The sequence below is a fragment of the Diadema antillarum genome, unplaced genomic scaffold (assembly GCF_040938485.1).
Source record: "Diadema antillarum isolate AM-2024a unplaced genomic scaffold, OU_Dant_1.0 scf00000003, whole genome shotgun sequence".
NCBI lineage: Eukaryota > Metazoa > Echinodermata > Echinoidea > Diadematoida > Diadematidae > Diadema > Diadema antillarum.
In genome coordinates, this window is record NW_027270892.1 from 694711 (window position 1) to 720275 (window position 25565).

A 25565-nucleotide genomic window follows, 5' to 3' on the forward strand; every position below is an offset into this window, starting at 1 on the left:
AATGAATATTATTTATTAGTGGAGAATTGAGCAAAGAAAATGGGATTCCATCGGGATTCGAACCCGAGACCTCCACTAATAAAAACCAGAAATAATTACAATTGTGTAAGCAATTGATGTAAGTTTGGCTTCAGCCAGGTAATGGTCAATAAAGGTACAAAATCAAATTATTGCAAACAGGAATTACTGATCAGATGGGCTGATGAAGCATCCAGGATTGGCATGAAACTGTCCTCAGAATTTGAAACAGTATGTCCAGATGCAATGATTTAAATTTGTATAAACAAGTACACTTTATTCAAGAAAGGTGACTGCTTGCTGAAATTACCCTGTTATTTCAGTGCCTTTTATATTTGAATTATAGGCAGTAGTGTCAGTGTATCTGTGGGTGCAGATGTAGATGTCACACTGGCCTATTAGATGAAAAGGATTTCTTGAGTGCCCTCTTTAAGTTACATGTGCCTATTTCTCAGCAATTTCCTGAATTCATGATTCTAAACCTATTCATTGATATATTTAATTGTCATGATTGGATATTTCTGTCAATGGTGAATTGTTGATATTAGTATGATAGTCATATGTTTTGTCAATGTATTTTTCAAATAATTTTGAAATGCTTGCAATTCAAATACCAGATAACTCCAGCCCCACCACAATTACTTATACTGTCAAAGCAACAGTTAACTTAGAGAGTGGTAGGTCGGTTTAAATACTTATATTTTATATTCAAGTTAAATACATTGTACATACAGTGTATGTTCGTACATCATGCAAGTGTTACTTTTGACACTGGAGAGCTTGCCCAAGGACTGCCTGAATTAGGATGCAGATATGATTGTCCTTGAGAGTTTCTGCTTAAAACTATGGGGAGAGGGGACTCCATTATAGTGCTATTAGAGGCACCAGGGCCCTAAGAAGGGAAAAAATGAGATGAGAAGTCATGTGGTGGATGTGATGTTATGGAGGGATACTACAGTGACCTTACGAAGCGTGAATGATCATGATGTAACAGTCAAAGATTATAGTGCACCACTGCAGTGCAGCTTGTTTATAATCTTTGGTCACAATTGCTACATCATTTAACAGGGTAGTGTCCTATTTGGAAAAAGTGATGTCATATACAATGTATTCCAAATAGTATTTACCGTAGGAGTATCGAATATGCCAACATTTTGAAATAGTTGAAAATGCATGTAATCATGTGAAGCTCTTTCATGCAATCATGTATTATAGAATTGGTAGTGAGAATCCTGCAATCTCATTCGTCGAGAGCTATATGTTGATTTTTTTTTTGCTGGCTGCATGCTGGGTCACAGTGGTAAACATGTTAATAGCGCACCTTTAGCAAGAGTATGCGCACTTGTACACGTAGCAAAGGTTCACGCATCAAGCAAGCGTTTGTGCACTCAGTACAAGTCGCCTTTTGGCTAAGAATCATGCATCTAGTAAATACTGGATGCATGGTTTTGAAGTAGTGGATGCATGATTTTCGGGCTCTTGTCTGTGGCAAGCCAAGTGGAAATGCATCCAGTAAATTTGCCATTGGGTAACATGATAGAAAAATTGACTTTGGCAAGAAAAATATCCCTAAATATGGCATTCTGTAACACAGATGACGCACTTGTCTTTTCTTGCGTCAGTCGGAATAGTGTGCATGCGGTAACTATGGAATTTAGCCTAAACGCACTCGGCTTTGCTTTGTGGGTTAAGCATTCCATAGTTGCATTATGTGCACAATTCTGACTCAAGCACTTCGACACGTGCGTCATTTGTAAACTAGCAGATGAGTTTGGAACTACCGGTAATGCTGCAAACTTGATTCCAAGTAATGAAATTTTCGATAAGAATATGAGAATCAAACAAAAATTATCACATTTTCCTAAACAATTTGAAGAAAAAATAAATCTGCTAACTTGATCACCTCAGTAAACCAGCCAATTGAAACTTTTAATCACTTTTTATAATTTCTTTCACCTCTCTAGGCAAATGGACATACCGGAAGGCCAGATTGTTGCGTGCGTTTCCTTCAAATTGCCAAATGCAGTGTACAAAACGGTGAGTCATCCCTGTTGAAACCTACTACACAAGTGTTGTGCTCTGAGAAAATTTGGGTACAAATACCGAATTCAAACATTTTGCATGTGTCATTAACCAGCACATGATACAGTACATTTCATATTTACATGTAGGTCCTTGAAACAGTGTTGGGTGTGCATTCTGAGGTATTGTTCATTCAGTGTGGTGGCATACTCAGCTGCTGTTCTGAATGTGTATGTGTGTTTGCAATCGTAGCAGTTAGTCTGGTCAATGTTTAGGTATGATTGTACAAGTCACTCAAGCCAATAACTAGAACAAACCAAGGCGGAGATGCCTTCCAAGGAACTTGCTACAGAATGGAAGATGGTTGTTTTGTAGAGATGTACATCTATGCAGGCAGGTCCTTGTAAACTGACAGTAGCACCAGTTTTATGAGATCACAGACTTGGGAGGAGGAAGAGAACATTGAGAGAATATTGGGAAGAGAAAGAGAGAGGGAAAAAAAAGGAAGAGGATGAAGGAAAGGGAAGAAGAAATGAGTTTATGAAGAAGCAAAGAAGAGGGGCATGGGGAAAAGGAAGGATCAGAATGCTATCCTCTAGTTGTAGAGAGATCAGTTTAAAGTGTGGAATCTGTAGACTGGAATAGTTTAAGTTTTGTTGAGTCACTGTCAACATTTGCTTTTTTTTTGTTTTTGTTTTCTCTGTGCAGTGTCATGGGAATGTGACGAGCGGCAGACTCTCACATCTGTCATTGAATTTAAACGTGCACTCCTGAGTAAGCCTCCTTCCGAGAGGGTGGCAGCCAAGCTGCGAGAATGTCACCATCAGCTTCTGAGACTGGCTCCAAGACAAATGGTACCATACCACTTCGTCATTGATATGAGACACGTAGAAAAGTCTGCAGTATACGCCATATATTTCACCAGTCTAAATTTTCGTGAATCAGGAATTCCTGGCAATTTCGCGGATGGTTAAATTTGCGATTGTGGAGTCTTGTACTGAACGGAGAAATGTATACGCGTACGTCACATTCATATTGGCATTAGAGTCAATATTTTCGCGTGTTTTTAATTTCGCGAATAGCAGCTGACTCGCGAAATTCGTGAAAATAAAAACCTCACAAAATATTCGGCGTATACAGTATTTGACTCATCTACTCATACATTTTTTTTTCCCTTCTACCTCTTGGTTCAAAGTGGTTGGTTAGAACGCTCATCATATTTGAGGCTTTGTTATTAAGATGTTTTTGTCCAATTATTTAGGTTAATTTAGGATACCTAGGCCCCATTTCATGAAAGATTTTAGGATAGCAACTCTTGCTGGAATGGCAACTTCCAGTAGCAACAGCCAATCAGGAAGCTGGATTCTTCTCATTACTATGACAATTGCCATTCCATCAAGAGTTGCTATCATATCAGTTTTTTTATGAAATGGGTTCCAGAAGTCAGGAATTTTCATGTGAAAGTTTGTGGAAAAATGTGATTTAATTATGAAGAACTAATGAACATTCATTTTGCGGTACCCATTCATAAGTTGTGACTTTATCAAATTCTGCTGGAATGCGAATTTTGAGTGCCATCAGATGAAATATTGTATGATGGGATTCAACATAATACTAGTACAATATGGCACACAAATTAGAAACAGTTCTGGGTGATACACTTTTTGATTTATGATTATTCAACAGAAACACAGGGAAACATATCAGTTATGCTTTTTCTAGGGAAAGGGCATTCCAATGCTTTTTGTAAATCATTTTCTTTAGCAATGATTGACACATGATGTCACTGGCAGAATGTTGGTTTGGAAGTTGTTGATTTTGTGGGTTTATTCAAGTAATCTGAAGAAAAATAATAGGAATATAACAATTGCAAATATTGTACAAATTTATATTTTTTTCTCCCATAATAATCAGAGTGTTATGAATCAGTACAAGTCAACATGCATTTCCATACTATAGTTCCTTGAAATGTGTTCTGGGTTTGCAGTATACATTTCTAATTTTGATGTCTTTGTAACAGAGAGTACTTTGATTTGATCATGACACATTGATAGATTTATTGCTACATTTAGGCCTCTCTGGTTGGGAAGCTCCTTTTAAATTTCAATTTCATTCGATACAGTCTCAATGCCTGTTCGATGTGGAAAAAGCAAAGTGGAAATGCTACAGGAACACAGATTGATGTTTTGAACATGTTCGATACATTAGATACCAAAAGGAAATATGTCAAAGTTTCAGTTCTGCGATAAATTAACTCAAGCCCTGTTTGAGAAGACCTTACCCTAACAATGTCGGGACAATGTCTGGAGAGCAAAATTCCTCGCATCACGCATAAATCTGCAGGAGAGAGCAATGGGCACCATTTTAGCTGAAAACCTTTAACTGAAAACCTTTTCTGGGTGGGTTTCCATAAGAACCTTCCCGTTCATTATCGAAGGGGGTGTGGTTACAATCCGTGCACATGATCAGCGAGTGGTGTGTCATTCTATTTGGACTGTTTTGCATGCGTACCACAAGAGCGTTTTAAAAGAAGGGTTGTCAGGGTAATGTCAGGGTAGTCAGAGCAGAATTGGCAAAAGTTACCACGACAACATCTGAGAAACATTTTGTGGGGACCATTTTAACAGGCAGGGTTAAAAGAGATTGCCCGAATGTTGTCACGCTAACTGTGGTTTGAAAAACTCTGTTAAAACGGGGCTTAAATTACAAGCATTTTTAATACTTTAACCTTGCCTATCTGTTTGTTTAAATTGCCTCCATCATAGAGTGAAAGTGAAGAAGTTCAAAGATGATTTCATTCCAAATTTCCAGCATCAGCAGTCATTGTCACATAATCTCTTCAGCATACAGATACATGCATTCATCATTAAGTTCACAACTTAAGTTGACCTATTATAGTTACTGATTACTCTATGTAAGCCTGTGCGATGACTGTAAGTTAACCATTTGATGTATGTACAAGTCAACAATCAATTAAGTTAATGACAAATTTTCATTGGTCCAATAATATTTTATGTTGATTTTTGGCAAGGTTTGCTGTATACAACATAAAAGCGATGTACAACGGGCACCTTTTCAATTAAACGAACAGAACAAGTACATGATCTAACTAGATATATCGCTATGGCTACTGATATGCCTCCGCCATAATGCATGGTTCTCCTAATAGGTCTATAGTACAATGTCTTGACAATGTGTGATGACAGTTTCACACAATTGGCAAAATATTAAAATGACAGGTTTGACACAAATGTGCTGAATGTTCACTTTCCTAGAACTAGGTTCAATTGGATGAATGATTAAAATGTCAGAGTGCAGGTATTTGGGGACTACTGATGATTTTTACTTGACTTTTGACCCTTTTATAAGTTTATGCATTGAGAAAAAGTATAATTTCAGTATCAAATGGGAAAATAGCATTATCTAAACCTCGCCTTTGACCTTTGACCTCACAGTTCCAAACAGAATCACTGTTAGGTTGAACATGCATAAATATGTAAGTTTCATGATGATACCTTGAGTTACTTTCGAGATATGGAGGAAAAAGTGCAATTTAGCACTTTCACTTGACCTTTTACCTTTTGACCTTTGACCTTTTGGCAAGAAACTTCCCAAAAAATATATATTGGGTAATACATGCCATACATCAAGTTTAAAAAAAAAAACCTTCAGACATATTGCATTTTAAGGAAAGTAGTGATATTTTGAGGAGTTGACCTTGACCTTTGACCCCCTGACCTTTGACCCATGACCCCCAACTTCCGTAGATAATCACTGCCCATCGGTACAAGCATATATACTAAGTTCCATGAAGATACCTTGAACCATTTGCGAGATATGGAGAAAAACATGAAATTTCAATTTTTTTTCACAAAATAACCTGTGACCTTTGACCTTTGACCCTGTGACCCTAAAATCCACACAAAGTATTATCCCCCAAGGATATACCCTCATACCAAGTTTGATATAAAACCACCACACGGTTCTTGAGATATCGACAAAAACAAAACGGGACGGACGGACGGACGGACGGACGACCCGAAAACATAATGCCTCCGGCCACTTCGTTGCGGAGGCATAAAAATTTGCACTTTGTGTTGAATGGAACAGGATTGTGTGTATGATGGTTTGACTGTACACTGTATGTTGATTTTTTGTGGCATTCCCTTCAGCAAGTTGTGCTTCAGTATTTCAACGTTTGGAGTGCTAGCCAGCTGAGGCAAGTGGTAGATGAGGAGCTGGAGCAAAATGCATCCATCATCCAATCCACTAGAAATGCCTCCACCAACTCTAATGACATTGACATGGATTGGATCGGCGAGGAACATATGAAGACAGGGACAAAACAGAAGCAGGTATTAGTTAATCTTTGGACTTGTGCTCTCTTCCACCCATCATTCACTCTGATTAAAGATAGAAACATTTATCTTGTCCACATTGATGGATCTTTTTCACATCCGTATGCAAATTTAATTCATTCCAGACTCTGTGCAGTCCAATAACATAGTTTAAGTCAGTTTGGAACACTGTTGTATTGTGGGTAAGTCTCGGGACTTTCAATCAAGAGATTCCAAGATCAAATCCTGCCAGGTGTTTTTCTATGCATAATGTACAATACATTTAGGTATGATCTCCCTCTTCACCTAGGTGTAAACATGAGAACCTAACAAGACTACAAGTAGGGTGATAATGATTGTGGGTCTTCTGGAAGAGCTACCTAAACGCCAAATATGCTACCCTGGATGAATATCACTGTCTTGTCATATCATTCTGTTCATATAGACACAAAACATGTAGATATGTCGGAGTTGACGATCAGCTGAAGTGAGAAGTGGAAAAGGAGAGAGGGAAAAGTAAAGAAAGCAAAGATATCATACATATTTGGAAGTTTCTGTGGTGTAGATAAAAAAGAGTCATGTTAAGAATCATGATAGAGTGTGTGAATGACTCTAGCCGTGGTGAATACAAAGTAGGATATTGAATTGGCAAGCTGTCATGTGCACACATACAATGTATATGCAGACAAAGGCAGACACACACGCACACTTACACACATGTGTACAGGTACCAGACATGGACAAAATTTGGTGTGCTGTACTGCAGCAACAGGTAATTTACATTGATTTCCAGACCAAACTTTTCTTTTTGTGCAGAATTTGAATGATGGTGGTCTCTATATATTTACCTCTATTGTTGAACAATTTGAGCTTTAACAGAAAGTTGTGAAGGTCTCTTTAAAAGGACATGAATTTGCTATAATGAATATCAGTAACATGCAATGAAAAATGATATCTATTAAAAATGCATTTTGATATTGTCTGGTCTGGTGAAGAAAATGTATGTTTTAAAATAGAGCGCCTTGCTTCATGTTACCTTCTGTCCTTTGTGTCTTTGTGTACTTTTGTGTATGTGGTAAATACATTTGTTGGTATATAACCAGTCTGCTTGTGGTTCTCAAGGATGAAACATTCGTTTGTATCACATTTTATTTTGTGTGTGCATGTGTGTGCCTGCGTGTGTACATTGTAGGCCTATGCATGCATCATGCATACAAATGCCATCGAATATGTACAGTAGATCAGAGCAGTAGCCCACTGAGGTGCCTTTGAACAGACACCAAGCTGTACGTGGTGGACCATCTCCTCACCCAGTGGCTCCAGCAACCCAAGGACACATATTAACTTGCCCTTAGCCTTACTGTGCAAAGTTCCATGGTCAGCACAGCTGCTGATGTGCTCTCTTCTTGAATGGTCACGGGTTATTAACCCTTGAGGATGAGTCCCGAGTATATACTCGGGCAAGCGTCTATGGGAAATGCGTGTTTGTAGCAAAATCATACCCTCCTCAACAGGTTAAAAAAAAAGAAAGACATTATTGTGCAGTGACTAGGGATTATGTATTCCTCTCAGTTCTTACTTTAACATCATAATGTAAGGGAATGTTGCACTGTTTCAGTTTAGTTGGGTTGCTCATTTTGCTTAAAGGCTAAGTTTTATCAGGGATTAATCTTAATGCCAGCAAAGTCACATGGCAAGTGACAGGCAAGTGTATCATAACAAAGTGTATAGTGCACATCTAGGATGCAGGGTTCCATGTCTTGAGGAATCAATTATATGTCAGCCTTTGTGATCAATGATGGTTGCAAGAATTTTGTCAGAAAATTTCAAATATTAATTAACCATGATGCAGTTGCAGTAGTACTGTCACATGATGAATGAATGTATTGCCAATATGTGTGTGTGTGTGTGTGAATGAGTTCATGTTTGTACAGGTATGTTAATGTTTGTAGTATGCTCATTTTCTTTCAAGGAGTGATTAGAGAGAGACTGAATATTCAAACAAAGCAGCTTTATAGTGCAACTTTGTATTGTCCATGTCTATACATTATGTATGTGCATGTTATATCTTGTCAGAAGAAAAGCAAGCCAGGTCGCCGAGGATCATCATCCAGTCAAGCTGGGTCCACAGACACAGGCCAAACTGCCTGTGCGAGGAGAAACAATGACCCGTCCCTGTCTACTTCCTCACCATGTGAGCAGAGGCAGCCAGGCAGTGCAGGACGGTCCTCTCAGGATTTGGGGCAGCCTCTGTCGCGAGTCTCCATAGAATGGCTGGAGCAGAATCAATTCCGCCTCGCCTGCAAGACCTGCTATACCCTAAAGAGGAACCAAGATGGCGTCAATTGCTACAGGTGAGACGGCAGTTCAGTTCTGATCTCTGGCACACGAACAGCTCATGAGCTCTGGGAATCTTGTGGACTGTCTCTTTTTCACAGAGAAACTGTTAGCATATATTCGAGATGGAGATTTACTCTGTTTTTCTTTTTATTTCTCTTCAAAGCATTGATTAAGACCATGTCTGAAATTATTAGTGCAATAAGTGTGATCATTTCAGATAGTGCATTTTATCTGGGTATTTGTAACTGCTGCAAAAGGATATCTACTCACAGCAAAGAATAGACTGAAAATAGTTTTAAAAGTTACAAACGAATTACAAAGTGCAAAATGCATTCAGTCATGCATTCAAAAAGAGGCTAGTTCATGGTTTTTAAACTTCTTTGAAGGGAAGTTTGACATTGACATACACATTGGAAAAGTATGACAGGGAAGGCAGTCAAGTAGAATATTTCACTTGTTGTACATGGGACACTGATAGGTAAATGGTTGGATAAACCGCTCTGTTTTATAAGATAAAATGATAATGTGTCATTAAGCACATTATTAGTACTGTAAAGATAAAGAAAAACTGAGGAAGAGGAAGAGAATGACAAGAGGAGGATGAGTAAGGAGAAGCAGCTACTAGTACTTGAGATATTGTTTGATGCCATGTATCTTTTCATTGATCCTCAGCCTGAATCTCAACCCAGCTCATGGACCCAAGTGTGGGAAAGACCTACTGCTCTGTCAGCTGGAGAAAAATGGTCCCTCAGCAGATTCCAGTACTGTGTATGGACTTGTGCGCCCTCGCCCGAAGCGTGCCGAAGAATTGCTTTGTAACAAGTTCCCAAAGGGCAAATGCCAGGTAGAGCTATTTCACACTGGTCAATTGTTAAGGATGATAGTGAAAATGATGTTTGTTATGATGTTGAATTTATGAATACAATGTAGTTTTTAAGACACATTTATAGTAATGTAAAAATAGTCTCTTTCCATGCAAGTACTTTGTGTGAGAATAGAGAAAATTTTGCAGCAAGAAAGAAGGAATACAGGGTCATTACCAAAGATATGGTTGCTGTCATATATTGGAATTGTGTTGAAAGGCATTGTGATGTGGTGTGACTTTCCCTACATGCTTTGTAACCAAGTGTCTGAAGTTTCATGCAAATATTTGATGAGTAGGTTCTCTTGTCTTGAAGCAGAGATTGTTGCTTTTGATACCTTGTACCATATTAGGAGATTTTCTTTTCTTGAAGCAGGAATATAATTATTAGGATGCCTTTATACTTCACTATAGTCACTGAGAAAGAACCAGTTAAAAGTGAATGTTTCTAGTTGTCAAAGGTCGAGGTACAATTAACGCAAGTTGTTCCAGAATATTACTTGTGCAATACTGCCATGCTCTTCTCTCTGAAACTATCTTGTCCATATCCATCCCATTCTCAGTGTGGGAAAGTGATGAAATATGTGATGTCTTTCAGACAATTTTGTTGATATTACTCTAGTTTCTCCCTACTTTTTAGGGTCCTGTCTCAGTTTGTGTACTTCTGTGCACCTCTTCATGTTTCTGTAACTAATATCCTGTCAGTTATGAAATCAGAGATAACAAGTGAATTTCATGTATTGAATACATGAGATACGCCTCTTGGAAATGGGTAGATCAGAATTACATGGAATATTTCAAGATGTTTGTGGCATCGTTGCAGCATCTTTTTTCTCTTTCTTACTTTCCAGGTAGAGGATTGCCGCTACAGTCATAGCGGGATTGAGCTACTAGTCTGGCGTGCTGAACACCGAGGAACTTTTGATCGAGCAGAGATAATGGAATATCTCATGCACCACCCTTCCGGCTTGTCAAAAGCTGTCTCTTCAGGTGTCCTGTCTGTTACAGCCAAAGCCCAAGGAGGTATCAGACAGAATAAAGCAAAGAGAGGAGGGCAGCAAAATCCCGACCCAACAAAGATGGAGGCAGTCAGGGAGGTACTAAAGAAAATTGGTGGGGAGATTCTAGTTCTTTGTGCAAAGTGTTACGACGATAGGCCTCATAGAATTAGCCGGCCGAGGGCTTCGAATCCACAAATCTGTGAATATAGCAAAGACCACTCCATAGCTGCTGGGCAGTATTTGGTCCATTCCTGTGATGGAGCGTACCTCAAGGTCAGGGAGTGTCCTTTCCGGCGCCAGACTAAGAAAATCCCTCTCTGCTGGCACATAAACAAGACCTTTGGATGTCGGTTGGATGACAAGTGCTCTTTTGCTCACAGTCTAGCCGAGTCTGAATTGTGGGCACTCCAGTTGTCCCATGGCATCAGAATGGAAGAACTGTGGCCCATCTGTTCTGAACTGAAGAATGGAGCTCATCACAATGAGGGCTCAGCACTGGGACCTCTCAGCACCAAGGGAGCAAGTGCTAAGCCCCAAGGTTCATTGACAAGTGACAGAAAAAGCAGGAACCAGCCCCAGATTGCATCTGCAACTCGAGCCACCTTGGCCCCATCTTGTGGCGCTACGCAAAGTTTCCAGGAACACCCTGCATTTTCTCATACCATCAAGGTACAATATACACTGCAGAATTCAAAATTCAGCTGATCATGATTGGAGCAAAAACTCAATTGATGCAGCTTTGTGCAATAGTAGTCATTCAAAAATTTGTACAGTGAAACCCCGTTATAACGAGGTCCGTGGGACCAGCGATATTACCTCGTTATAACCGTACTCATCAAAAACAAAGAAAAATATAAGCATGACGTCATATACCCATCAATCAAGCTAAGAACATCCTTTGCGTTGTTTTTACACAATTATGGATCATTATTATTGCGAGAATTAAGGGATATTATTTGTGAATTGATACAAAAAAGACGGAAAAAAGTATTTTTTAAAAATGGGGTTGAAAATGGATGAATTCTTTCTTTTTTTTTTGAAAATCTCTTCGCATAATAGTTCATATTATGTTCTTGACAAGTAGGCCTATATTGTATTCGTGATTCTTTCTACACCTGTCTCTTCCTCTTGTACTGAACCATTCTGAAAGTATATTTTTTGTCCCCGCCGAACGAGTTCGAGCAGGGGACTATGAAACGGGCTCCGTACGTGTGTGTCTCTGTGCGTCTGTCCGTGCGTCCGTGCGTCCGTCCGTGCGTCCGTCCGTGTGTCCGTCCGTGTGTGATCAAAATGTTCAATTTGCTACTTCTCTGTCATTTATGAGCCAATTTTGATTCTGTTTGCTTTATATGATAGCACTACATGGGAGCTTTAAAACTTCTACACAGAATTTCAGTTGTGACCTTTGACCTTGACCTTTGACCTATATTGTACATATTGCTACAAAATGCTACTCCTTCGCCATTTCTAACCCGATTTCGATTCAGTTTGCTTTATGTGATGGCACTAGGTGAGGGCTTCAAAATTTGTACACAGAATTTTGACCTTTGACTTCTTTGACCTTTGACCTTGATTTTTGACCTATATTGTACATTTTGCTACAAAATGCTACTCCTTCGCCATTTCTAGCCCGATTTTGATTCCGTTTGCTTTATATGATGGCACTAGTTGAGGGCTTCAAAACTTCTACACAGAATTTTGACCTTTGACTTCTTTGACCTTTGACCTTTATTTTTGATCTATATTGTGCATTTTGCTACAAAATGCTACTCCTTCACCATTTCTAACCCGATTTCGATTCCGTTTGCTTTATGTGATAGCAGTAGGTGAGGACTTCAAAACTTCTTCACAGAATTTTGACCTTTGTCTTCTTTGACCTTTGACCTTGATTTTTGACCTATATTGTACATTGGCTACAAAATGCTACTCCTTCGCCATTTCTAACCCAATTTCGATTCCATTTGCTTTATGTAATGGCACTAGGTGAGGGCTTCAAAACTTCTACACAGAATTTTGACCTTTGACTTCTTTGACCTTTGACCTTGATTTTTTACCTATATTGCAGAGACTCCAACTCTCCCGTTTTCGACGGGAGATCTCCCGCCAAAAGCTCATTTTTGCACAATCTCCCGTTCTCCCGTTTGAGATTTGATTTCTCCCGCCCTGGCTCTGTGTCTCCCGGTGGAAAGGATTTCTTATTTATTTCTGTCGTAATTTCAAAAAATAAGCCTTAGATAGCACCAGAGAACATCTAGAATCCTAAGAACTTCGCGCTTCGCACACATCAACTTGGAGTCTCCCGTTTGTTAGGGGTTTCGGGCGGGAGAATCTCCAGATCAGAAGGTGCTTGGGGTTGGAGTCTCTGATATTGCACATTTTGTTACAAAATGCTACTTCCGGCGGGGACATATATTACGCACCGCGTAATTTCTACTTTTCCTTGTTCATTTGTGAAAAACAGCGTAAGATGATTAATGAACAAAAACCAGATTGTATAAAATGCGTTTGTTAAGTTTTTCTAAACACCAGCGCAAATAGAGTAACATACATGTGTTGTTTACCATAACTTTCGAGGTATTTTACGCTGTTGATTCCCAGCGGGAATGCAATGATTTCATGAATCATTTCGGCTGTAATCTTATTCAATGTGATCGTTGCGCCCAAAGGGATTAAAAATGCGTTCTTTACTTTCTTCCGAAAATCTCTTCGCGTTTTCTACATATATGCGACGAGAAATTTGGAAGGTTGTGATCCTTTTTACGCAAATCTGTACCTCGTTAATTATTTCGGCTTTAATCATACACATTCATATTTGCATTATCATTCTGAAAGAAAAAAAAATCCGTTGTGAAATGCAGTATTGAATGATAATGAACAAACTCAAATCTATTCAAACCGTTGAATGCGTTTGTTTCTTTTTCTGAACGCCAACTCAAGTATATTAACATGCGTTATTCAACTATTTCTACGCCATTGTCATCCAACGGGATCGCGTTGATTTCATTAATTATTTCAGCTTTAATCATACACATTCATACAGGTGAATTTACATTACTAGTATCATTTTTTAAATGATAATGAACAAACCCAGATCTATTCAAACCGTTCAATGCGTTTGTTTCTTTTTATGAACACCGACTCAAGTAGATTTAACATGCGTTACTCAACCATTTTTACGCTATAGATACTGTCATCTGGCGGGATCGCGTTGATTTCATTAATTATTTCGGCTTTGTTATTCCACATTCATGTTAACATTATCATTTGTTAAATGATAATGAACAAACCCAGATCTATTCAAACCGCTGAATGCGTTTGTTTCTTTTTCTGAACATCGACTCAAGTAGATTAACATGCGTTATTTCATCATTTTTACGCTACTGTCATCCGGCGGGATCGCGTTGATTTCATAATGCAAAATTGTAATTATTTCGGCTTTAATCATACACATTCATATTTACATTATCATTTGTTATCAAAATGATAATGAACAAACCCAGATTTATTCAAACCGTTGAATGCATTAGTTTCTTTTTCTGAACACCGACTCAAGTAGATTAACATGCGTTACTCAACTATTTTCACGCTAGTTAGTACATGTACTGTCACCCGGCGGGATCGTGATGATTTCATTAATCATTTCGGCTTTAATATTATCATAAACACTCATATTTACTAATCAGCAAAACACGCGTAATTCGGAACGAAAAATGGAAAGGCTATGAATGATGAGTTACACACGCATTCTATATGTCCATTTTTGGTCACGACTGTCGCTACATGAAAAGTTTTTGAATGCGCTTTTTTTTTCCCCTCTCGTTGCGGTGTGGTCTGATCGACCTTCTATCACACATGCGTATCTCGAGAAAAAGGAAAATAGAATGATGATATTCAATAACTTAGTCGGAACATTGGAAGGTATTCCTGTGTTTTAACGTGTGGGTTAGAAGGAAACATGGAAGGAACGGTACTCTGCTAAACGGGAAAGAGATATGAATAGATAGCGTGAATTCGGTTTTCAATGTTTGTTTGTCGCGTGTTTGAAAGGGGCAAGTCAAGAAATGGAACCTCATTATATCCGATGAAATTGCTTATGTTTTTCTTTATCATGATGCACCGAAATTGTCCTCGTTATAACCGGAATCTCGTTATAACCGAACTCGTTATAACCGATTCGTTTTGCCATAGATTTACACGCAAAGGAAAACGGGACCGACGCGATCACCTCGTTATAAGCGGTTCCTCGTTATAACCGAACTCGTTATAACGGGGTTTCACTGTATTCATTAAAAATTTCCTCTTGATTTTCTTGACCAGTACAATTTACTTTAGACTGCAGTAGAAAGATTTATGATCTACCACTTTTTTTTTTAAATAGTTGCAACATATGCATGCACTATTAGTAAGCTATCAGCATATTTACAAATAGATGAAATACTGTTTGGTAGCTTCCTTTTTTACATGTGGATGGTTAGACTCTAAATATTTCTTTATTTGTGATTTCTCTCTCTCCCTCAAGGTTGTATGCGGATCATGTTTTGACCAGGATTCCAGTGTCATTCAGGTGCAAGATTCAAAGAAAAAATCGTACTGCTCAGGAAAAAAGAGACATGCATGGGGTCAGTACACTGTCAGAGTGGTTTGGGCCTCATCCCAGGGAAAATGGCTCCGTATCTTCCCTAGACCACTTAAGCTGCGACCAGAGATCGACCTTAAAATCTGCTGGCAGAACAAATCATGCAAGCGTGTGTTTGGCAAACAGTGTCTTTTTCCTCACTTCTGGGAAGAACTGGAGCTGTGGGATTACCAAAAGAAATACAAAGGTAACAGACTGCCTGTTGATTCCAGCATTTATGCTGATGTGTGGTACCTAATGCTGTGAATATCCAGCTAAAAACAGAAACTAAACAACTTGTAGAACTCCAAAACCACTGTACTGATTATATGCATACAAGTTCACGTTCATAGAACAATTTGCAGTTGAGTTGTCTCATAGTGCCATACAAAGAGATTGTGTGTTGGAATTAGAGCTCACATTTTTGTATCCTATCTACTCATACTCAAGAAAATAAGGGAACCAGAACTGAGAAAATGCACATGTTCAGCTGCTGCCATTTCAATAAATTTTCGGAGAGCTTTGTTGAGCTTGAATGAGAATAATAACAGTTTTGTACTGAAATGGCACAGTTGACTGCTAGTACTTGATACATTGTAGTTAACTCATCCGTCCAAAGCAGTTGCCCCATTTAGCTATGATATACACAAAACCCAAATTAAATGCATAAGTTGTGTTCAGAAAGCAGACATCAAAAACTCATTAAGGCATATTGAAGTAGGTGGAGATTATCATTTTTCTGTAGTGATGGCAGCACTAAATTTTGTAGCTGAGTTTGGAGGGGTTGATATACTCCTGTTTGTCCACAAAAAACATTAATCAAAAGCTTGGTATTTGATATTCTTACAGGATATATGGCCATGATTTCGGCAAACTAAGTTTCTATTCATGTTATTAGGGTTTCAAAAATCGAATATGTTTTTGTTGTTCATTTATTGTAATGTGACTTGTGCACGGAAGATTCTAGCATATAATCTAGGCAGAGGATGCAACTATTGTCTTTGCTGTAACACTTAACGTGTGATGCGCTGTGAGGCTCTGAACAATGGAAACATCCACCACTTATATCCACTCGTCTTGCTTTAGTCATTGCTTTCGTATTATCGACTAATAATTGACAGTTTTTTGTACGAAAACTGCCATCAATTCAAAACCGATAAATAGAAAACAATGACTACAGCAAGATGAGTGGAAATAGGGGGTGGATGCTTTGCACGCATCCACTGTTTGTAGTCTTGCTGCATCAGACGTTTCACTCACGTAGCAAAGACAAAAGTCTTGCCGCATCAGACCCCCAGCGTTACAGCAAAGGCAATAACTGCATCCACTGTCTAGATTATAGGCTAGGAAGATTCAAGATCAAGCGAAACTTTATTGATATTTGTTTTGTGCCTTGCTATTACAAACTAAATCCCACTTTACTCCTTCAGTGAAATCAATGAAGGAGGTCATTGACAAGCAACAACACTCTCAGACTGCATCCCCCCAAGTAGGGAGCATCCCTTCAACATCAACGCCAACAATGACTCCCACACCAGACTCTACAGCAGCACCAACATGCAAGTATCACTGCTCCTACTGCCGGTTCTCTACCTCAGATCAGACGCAGTATGAGGCTCATTGCCAATCTCCTGGGCACAAGGCCAGGATTCTTTCAGACTCTGACCGCATATGGAAATACCGCAGCCCACCCCATGCAGATGGTCGCTACAAGATGTGCAGGGAGTAAGTTGTTGCTATTTCCACTCATGCATGTATGTCAGAGAGTACTGGCCGTTGAACTCCTTAAAGTCACTTTGAAATTACTTTTTAATACCATAATTATTGCTACATGTAATAGACTTTTATATGAATATTTGTCAGCTGTTATCAGGATGATGAAAATGTAGCTTATAAGAGTGAAGTACATATCTGTAAGTATTTTTGAGCATAAAGTACACTTCACCATGGACAGTGTGTTCATATGCAAGGGCGGATCCAGGAATTCTGTAAAGGGGGGGCGTGACTAATATTTTTGGTGCCACTTCCGGGTTTCATTTCATCTTTTGTCTTTATATTTCTTTTGTTTTTAACGAAAAATAAAGGGGGGGGGGGGGCGTGCGCCGGTTGCGCCCCCCTCTGGATCCGCCACTGATATGTGGCCTTAGACAAATTCAAAAGTATCGATATGGATATGTGGCACAAGATATATTTTTGAGAAGTAAATGAATGGTGACATACCTGTAGGACCAAATGAGGAAACAATTGAAGACAAATATGAGGAAACCAACAGATTCAGACATAAATGCTACATCATACAAATGCTATATCTTTCCAGAAATGAAACGGGTCAGTGTGAGTTCTCTGGAACAGATGGCGACAACAATGACTGCAAGTTTGCTCACAGTGTAGAGGAACTGGATGAATGGCGGGAACGCCATGACTATCTGATCATGAAACTTGACAAGGCTCATGAGATGAAGCTCTTTTCATGGCTGGATGACCTTGCACATGACATTCAAATAGATGAAGAGAATGCAGTAAGTCCAGGCATTTTATAATCTCAAAGTAATGAGCCTTTATTCATTTTCAGATAAATGTACCATCAGAATAACGAACCTTTGGAATAAGAAACTGTAATCAGAGTCACATGACTATTTAAAGATGGCTGCTCAAAGATGCTCATGAGAAGCCATGTTAGATTTTTAGAAGTCTTACATAACTTCTTGAGGGTAGATGGTGAATTACGTGCACAACTATTGCTTTTGTTTCAGTACAGTTTGATTTACATATCTGCGTATATTAGACAGATTCATGTGAAACGTTATTGTGAAGTTGCCCACTGTAAATTTTCAAAACTCATATTGAGACTCCGTGTGATATGATGTATATTTCATTGAGGTTATTTTTCATATTTTAGCACAGCTCTATCAGTGGAAATTTAAAGAGCTTGAGATTGAAGTTCATTTGTGATAGAACAGTTTGTTTTAGTTGTCCATATCAAGGGGATGTAATCAAGTGATATTTGGAGGAAATCATTAAAAAAAGGTGCAAATCATATCCTATGTGTTAGTCATCATCCTGGATTTATGATAAATCATGAGAATATTCTTCATTTGTAGAACTTTGTAAAGCATGACTTGCTTTTCTAAGCATCAGAAGTTTTAATTTCATTGAGAACTCATACCATCACCAAGCATACGTATTTAAGATTGACTTGATTGCACACTCATACTCTGTGATACCTTTTAACTGCTCTGTGATAATCAGGTGACTGAGGATATGTATGGCATGGAGTTAGAAGTAAACAATAACTTCAACCAGACATGTGTCATACCAGAAGAGGAGAACAGTTTGAAGACTCGGCACCAAAAAGAAATACGATGGGATATCATCCTTCATGCTCCTGAGGTGACGACAATGCCTGACTTATAATTTGCCTTTGTCCATTCAAAATTTGATTTAATATTAGATTTCATATTTATTACTTTTCCTCGCCCCTTTTGGCTTTTCTTTTGTGTGTGTGTGTGTGTGTGTAGATAAGAGTGGGCGTATATCTCTTGGAGTGTCATAAAAATTGCTGTGTTCTTGCAGGTCAGGTGTGATATGATTTGACTGACCATGAATATGACAACCCACAAAATTTGATTCATGTGGTTTGGTACAGAATAATTGTTGTGCATTGATCTCCCCTTTTGACAGCAGCTGCTCCTCTGTTATATCTCAGCCATTTTTATATTTCCAACATCATGTGCAGCATGTGTGTAAGCTACAAAAAAAAAAAAACAGAATGAGCAAATGCGTTGAATCCTCATGAATGTTTATCTTTCATGATCATTTGATCACACTAAGCAGAAACGGCTGAAACGAGTCGGACTGCTGTACGACCAGCATCGTTCACAGTTCTTCCTCTCAGACCCAGAGTATGAGAACCAGCCACAGAGCTGTCCTGGCATTCTGCTGAAAAAGGAAACAAATTCCCAGGATTACCAACTGAATGTTATCTTCTCATCATCACGCTGTGGCCTGTTTTGCCAGTGGCTTGTCTTTGACTTTGGTAAGTCTCATAGGTTTCTGTGAGAAATTTTCTATTCATGTTGTTTAATTACTGTTCTCCTATCAATTTTAAAATTCTTTTTTTTTAAGGAGAACCTTTACTCCATGTTCAAGGTTACTAATTAAAATGATAATAATTCAAACATCGCAAAGTTTTCAATCAGGAAAAGAATAAATGTGACCACCCAGCTCAAAAACCACAAAAATTTGGCCAAAATAGATTTCCACTTTTCTACTCAGTTTAAAAGAGTAAGCTGCAGCTTTGATAAAATGATATACTTGTTAAAAGAGGACCGTCCCACCCATTGAAAAAGTGACTGAATTAAGAGAGGGTTAAGATGTGCACTTCACAGAAATGGGAGAAAAAAAGGATCCAAAGATAAAGGTCACTTAGACAGGCTATCTGGAAATATCAGTGAAAACATTTTGTACATTTCACAATGAAAGCATCACCATGTCCAAAAAAAAAAAAAAAATTATTCATGCTGCCAAGTTTTGACAGTATGTAGAGAAAAGATTACTCTCCCTGGCAAGACAAACTTAAACATTTGAGGTGGTCAACGTAAATGACTATTTTGGTCCTTTACAGAAAATCTGAATCTCTGACTAATATGTGGGTTTTGAGCTGGGCGGTTGCATATGAAAGTTATAAATCTTAGTTTATGTTATTACATGCTTTCATAGAAAAGAGAAATTTTTGGCAATCACATTGATGTTCAAATTAAATGTGGCAATGATATTCATGGCCTAGAAATTTGCATTGTGTAGTCAATGAAACAAAAAGTTTGTTGGTTATGGATTAAGAAATGTAATCCCTTTGCCTCAAAATGTATTAATTGATAAGTTGTTTTGACTGTTGAATAAATTGATGCCATGGATAAGGCACTTTGTTCCTTTTAGAATCATACCAACTGAGCAAATATAATGAGCAGAAATGTTCTGGCCTATAGGAGACATTTCAAGCAATCACTTTAATCACCTTGTGTAATTTCTGAATTTGTATCAGTATTTGAGGACAGATGTGGAGCTCCTAAATTCCATAATATTTGTCACTTTTTCTCCAGTTGAGTGAAGAAGAAACAAAGAGACTTACTGTTTACTATGTGTGATTTACCTCTATTCATGAGAATATGAAGAGACGTTCCTTTGAAATTCATTGAAATGAATTACCGGTATGTGTCTTCAAGAGAGAATATTTGCAGAGGACTTTCAGTGTATGAAGAGCTAATAAATCATGGCATTTTCTAGGGAGACAAACTTGCACAGGTTATCTGTGTCAGATCATTATGATATTGATGGATGGAGATTTGTTGCTGATCCTGAACTTAGCATGTGGTTGCAGCCCCTGACAGATATATCAAGTAGACAGAATTCTACTACAGTGTCAAAGGATTTAATAGAATGGATGTTTACCTCTGAGTAAGAGAAATGCTCATTAAAATGCTACAATTGTGCTTTAGAACATTAAGCATTCCCATTGTAGCACCTCCCATATTGTGGAAGTCACAGTTGTAGGTATTCCATCCACTACCAGATGTAGATGGTGTGCAAAATACTGACAGGCCTCTTTCCATGATTGTATACAGATGAGAGACCCTGCCTTGTTGTCAAGCTTTCTGTGAACATGGGAACTGAAACTGAGCTCAAGCAGCTAGAGTTTATTCACCAAGAAGTGGCAGTTAGTGAACTATGGAGTGAAACCAACTGCAACATCATTAGGAGTGCTCCCCCAGATTCCTGGACCAAGGGGTAAGGATGTATTTGGTTTCCACTCAAAGGGTGCCGGAGGCATTTTTGAGTCGTCTGTCCCAACTATTCATGTGCCCAAGATCCTAGATGTAGTTCTCACAATTTGAAGAAAATTCTGTGGTGTTTTTCTTTGGTTTGTTTGTTACCTCTGCGGGAGGAGGCTATGTTTTCGTTACCATTGGTTTGTTTGTTTGTTTTTTGTTTGTTAGTTTGTCTATGTGCAAAATAACTCAAAAAGTGGTTAACGGATTCGGATGCAACTAGCAGGAAAGTTTTAGAATGATACAAGTAACAGATGATTAAAGTTTGGTAGTGATCCGAGAATTTTTGGGGAATTTAAAGAGGAGTTTTGACATTTTGGCAGGTAGGGTCAATGAACTAGGGAGTTCAAGCTGCACGTATTTGAGGTTTGCATGCACGCACTAAAGTGCGTGCTCTAGTTTTTGCCAAGGTAACGCGCGCCGCGCAGCTGAGGGTTTTTGACGTAACAAAAGGTTCCTACTGTATATTTGGAAATCGGGCGACTTTCGGCACACAATGCTATAAGTCCGTATGGGTGAAAATCACTGATATCTCTATGGAAAAACAAGACCAGTGGTGGAAATGAGCTGTATACTTGGCGGAGGTCTGTGCTTTCAGAGTGCTTCTCTAGTTTGTTTTGCTAGTGGGACCAAGTATGAATTGTATGTTACATAAATTGTAGATGCAGTGATTAGATTTTGGATACAACTGTCAAAGATGCAAGGTCATTAAACTTGGGCTATCCAGCCATCAACTTAATAACATGATGTGATGTGGTACACATAGGAAGGATAAAAACAGTAGACATTTGTATGCTTTGAGTGGAAGAGGTCAAAGTACAAAGTAAAAGGTTGCTATTTTGACTGAAAATTTCACTTTTACAACGGCATTGGTAACAATTATGTGTGCAAATGGGATCAAGCGATTATGTCATCACTCTCCATGTTTCGCATTAACATGCACAGAAATCTTCACTAATTTCCTTTCTAATAATGAAATCAATGGGAAAAAATGACACATTGCATCAAATGATTGTAGAGTTGTAACTGTTCAAAGAACTAATGTCTTTTGTGGGGGAAGGTGTTGTACATTCTAAATTATCAACTCCAAAATGCTTTCCATATTTTTCGTTACAAAACTATTTGGAGATTGGTAAGGTGATGACACAATCCCTTTTCTAGGAAGCTCACCAGGAGGTCCGTTTTGTTATTAAAAGTTAAAGTCACATAAGAGACATTTTTGCTCATAAGATGCACTTGTGAGGGATGTCATGAAATGGATTTTACTTCCCTTTGAAAGTGTCTCATAGCTTTGGCCATTCTGAGATTTAAAAGGATGTAGGTTGGTCAAGATGGGGGATTCAGACTTTAACTATTTGTGAGATAATGTTAGATGCCTCTTTTTTAGGAAATATTGCAAAGTATGCAATTCTTAGAGGAATTCAAAGTTTATCTAATGATTTTGGTTTTGAAATGACTGAGGTATCAAAACTATACCATACCTTTGAGTAAAGACTTTTATTTGATGTCTTCATGAAATGGGCCCCTGATCCAAATGACTGAAAGGAGCTGTTATGATCACTCACTGTCTGGTGTCTGTTGCATGTCATACATCATGCGTCATCCCTTGTGTGCTGTGCGTAATCTTTATCATTTTTTGTTTAATACACTGGTCTCTGGCTGTTGACCAAACTTGCCATTTTGTATAAATGTTAGTGGTTCCCCAGGGGACCCATAATTCAGAGCCCAAATTACAGGTACTGCAAAATAATTTATTTTCTCATTTGTAACAGTTTTAGCTTCCTTTCGAGAACCAGAGAGTTGAATATGGGCTAAATTTGGAATGAATCATCTGTGGATTGAAGGGGAGGGAATCATAATTATTTTACACAAGTGATGGAAATGCCCAAGATCAAAGAGGGGGCCCCTAGAGTGAGGCCCAAATGGCCCAGCGAACTACATGTACTGTAGTAAGCATTTTTATATCTTCTTTTTAAAAGCTGTGTCTGGACTTTAGTAAACATCAAAGCAGGAGGAAATTAAACTTGGTATGAATTAATGTTGGTGTCCCCTTTTGGCATGTGCAGGGCACAATTACCCAAAATTGGGATGGTATTGCCAAAGGGTATTGTATTCGATGTCAAAACAGGCAATGAATAGGCATGTTTTGCATGTAAATACAATGAAAGATAGGGGGAAAAGAGCAGTTTTTAGTCTCATATATACATTTTACAACAGGAATATACAACTCGTACCTGAATATACCCTTAAGCATGTGCATACGCTCACATAAGCTTGTGTTCCGCCAGGTTGATGGAGAAGTATCCCAGCCCAGCAGCATCAGAGCTACAGTCACGAGATGGTGACCTGGATGTGCTTCGCCTAAACAGAGAAAACTACAAGGTTTTCATGCACAGGATGCTCGAGCTGGAAGAAAGAGAATGCATGGAGAGTCTCTCAAGGCAAGTATGGAATGCTCACATCTCTCGATGCGGATGATTGTTAAGCCTCTGCCACAAAGTTTCATCAGAGACATGCATGTATGTTTTCTGGCTGTCCATTCGTCCGTAATTGACTTTGTGGTCCACATAACTTAAGATCCATTTGAGGTGTCCAAATGGAACTTGGCATGCATGTGTGTGAGTGGATGAAGCTGTACTTATCACCTTATGGATGCACGTGCTTGACCTCAAAGGTCTAGGTTAAGGGTGAAATTTTTGACTTTCACAATATCCCCTATATCTCAGCAATGTTTGAAACCAATTTTTTTTTTTTCATGAAACTTTGTGCATATTTGTGTTAAACCATATAAAGATTCTGTGTGGAAAGTTTGGGGCACAAGGTCAAAGATCAATTGAAAATGTTAAATTCCTCTTTTTATCTCATTTCAATTATTTTATTTTCTGACAATGATTCACTGGGAAGTTTTGGGTCATGAGGTCAAAGGTCAAGATAAAGTGCTACAGTTACATTTACAATGTACATTACCAGTTGCCATAGAGATATTTCTAGTTACTCATGTTATCAGCAGGCCAATTCCAAAATGTGAAGAGAATGGGGATGGAGATGAAAGATGTTCTCTGTGTGATAAGTGAGGAAGAAACTAGATCTGCCATTTACCTTATGCTACATATGAAGGTCGTATTTGTCGTTGGAAATTGTTCTTGGTACAGATACAAAGCGGTGACAGACATGGAGATTATGCAAACAGTACAGCTTTCCAGGAACACCCTCTTCGCCCAGGCAGGGGAACTCTATGGAACAATTAAACTCAGTCAGCCACTGTTCAATGACTCACAGCCCTCACGAATCTTCCAGAGCTATGTTGAAGCTGTCCTTCTGAAGTGCAACAGTCAGGGTGTGTACAGAGATGAAGAACTGACCACAGTTTATGAGGCCCCCATCCTGTCAAAGGAAGGCTCATCCAACTCAGTCACTGTCAGTCTTAGCCCACGCCTTGTGCAGGACTGGAGACTAGAGGCCGTGCTGAAAGGGAAGCCACCAGCCAAAGTGCAGGTATGACAAGGAATGGCTTAAAAAAATTGAGATGCATAGAGTGGTGTCTAACTGTTCCAGAGAATGAGCTGTTGCAGCTTAAAAGTGACAGCCCACATGGTAAAGAAATAACCACATGTGATCAAACTGATATAGCATTTCCTCAGTGGAATGGATATTTCATTTTTAAGAAAACAGAAATGGAAACATCTCGATGGTTTACTTAGAGGTAGTGTGCACTTGATTAATTTGATATATATGATTCTTATACGTCATGCCATTCGGAGACATGATTAGATGGAACATTTCAAGAGGACTCCAAGCTACTTGATATTCATTGTATTATTTTTTATCATTCTCAAAAACAAATTATCGCTCACCTTTGCTGTAGGTTTTGGTGAATGGCTGCAGTAATTCTTTGTCCATTAACTGTTGTTGATCATGTTTTTTCCATAAACATATTTACCTTTTCACCTTCTCTATAATGTAGGATCAGAATGATTAAACTTGGCAGTAATCGTTCATAAGGGCAGGGGTTACATACTTTTTCAAAATGTACAGGTGACTCCAACTGGTTCCATGTATGCCCCCAAGGCCAGAGTCTTTGTATATTCCAAAGATCTCTTGGTTCAGAATTGGTACAACCTGATTTTATTATCTTTGCATACTTCAAGAGGTAAAATATTGAAGCTGTCAATGACAGCAGAATCGATGGCTCAATTTGGCACTCAATGAGGTTTTATGTTGGAATGTGTTCCATGAGCAAATTGAACAGTTTCATCATCAGATAAGATTTTATCCAAAGTTGTCAGAAATCATTTTTAAAAGAGTCTTAACGCGTTGAGGATGATTCCAGAGTATACTCAGGCAGGTGTCTATGGGAAATGCGTGCTGTAGCAAAATCAGACCGTCCTCAACGGGTTAAGTGATAAAATGTTTTTCAAGTGGGCCCAAAGGAATAACATGTTGCCAAGGGACAATTTGTTGTCATGAACATTTTAATCATGTTTTTTTTTTTTTTTTTTAAAGTACAAAACAGAACAAAACATAACAAAAAACCCTTCAGGATGA

The 25565-nt window shown here is 38.5% G+C and overlaps 1 protein-coding gene across 4 annotated transcripts in view; it reads left to right on the forward strand.

Annotated features, from left to right (window-relative positions):
• Positions 1-25565, forward strand: part of LOC139740903 (3'-5' exoribonuclease HELZ2-like) — a 71898-nt gene that overhangs the window by 14777 nt on the left and 31556 nt on the right. For 2 of the 4 annotated variants that reach the window (XM_071651523.1, XM_071651594.1), the window contains exons 5-18: positions 1983-2055; positions 2749-2894; positions 6213-6395; positions 8454-8731; positions 9390-9561; positions 10431-11249; positions 15100-15403; positions 16626-16920; positions 17513-17714; positions 18445-18585; positions 19030-19231; positions 20817-20979; positions 23309-23461; positions 24173-24515. In XM_071651523.1, the coding sequence (XP_071507624.1) occupies positions 1983-2055; positions 2749-2894; positions 6213-6395; positions 8454-8731; positions 9390-9561; positions 10431-11249; positions 15100-15403; positions 16626-16920; positions 17513-17714; positions 18445-18585; positions 19030-19231; positions 20817-20979; positions 23309-23461; positions 24173-24515 (3474 nt within the window). The remainder of the gene's footprint in view (positions 1-1982; positions 2056-2748; positions 2895-6212; positions 6396-8453; positions 8732-9389; positions 9562-10430; positions 11250-15099; positions 15404-16625; positions 16921-17512; positions 17715-18444; positions 18586-19029; positions 19232-20816; positions 20980-23308; positions 23462-24172; positions 24516-25565) is intronic. The other 2 variants (XM_071651662.1, XM_071651734.1) reach the window with 2 other exon arrangements.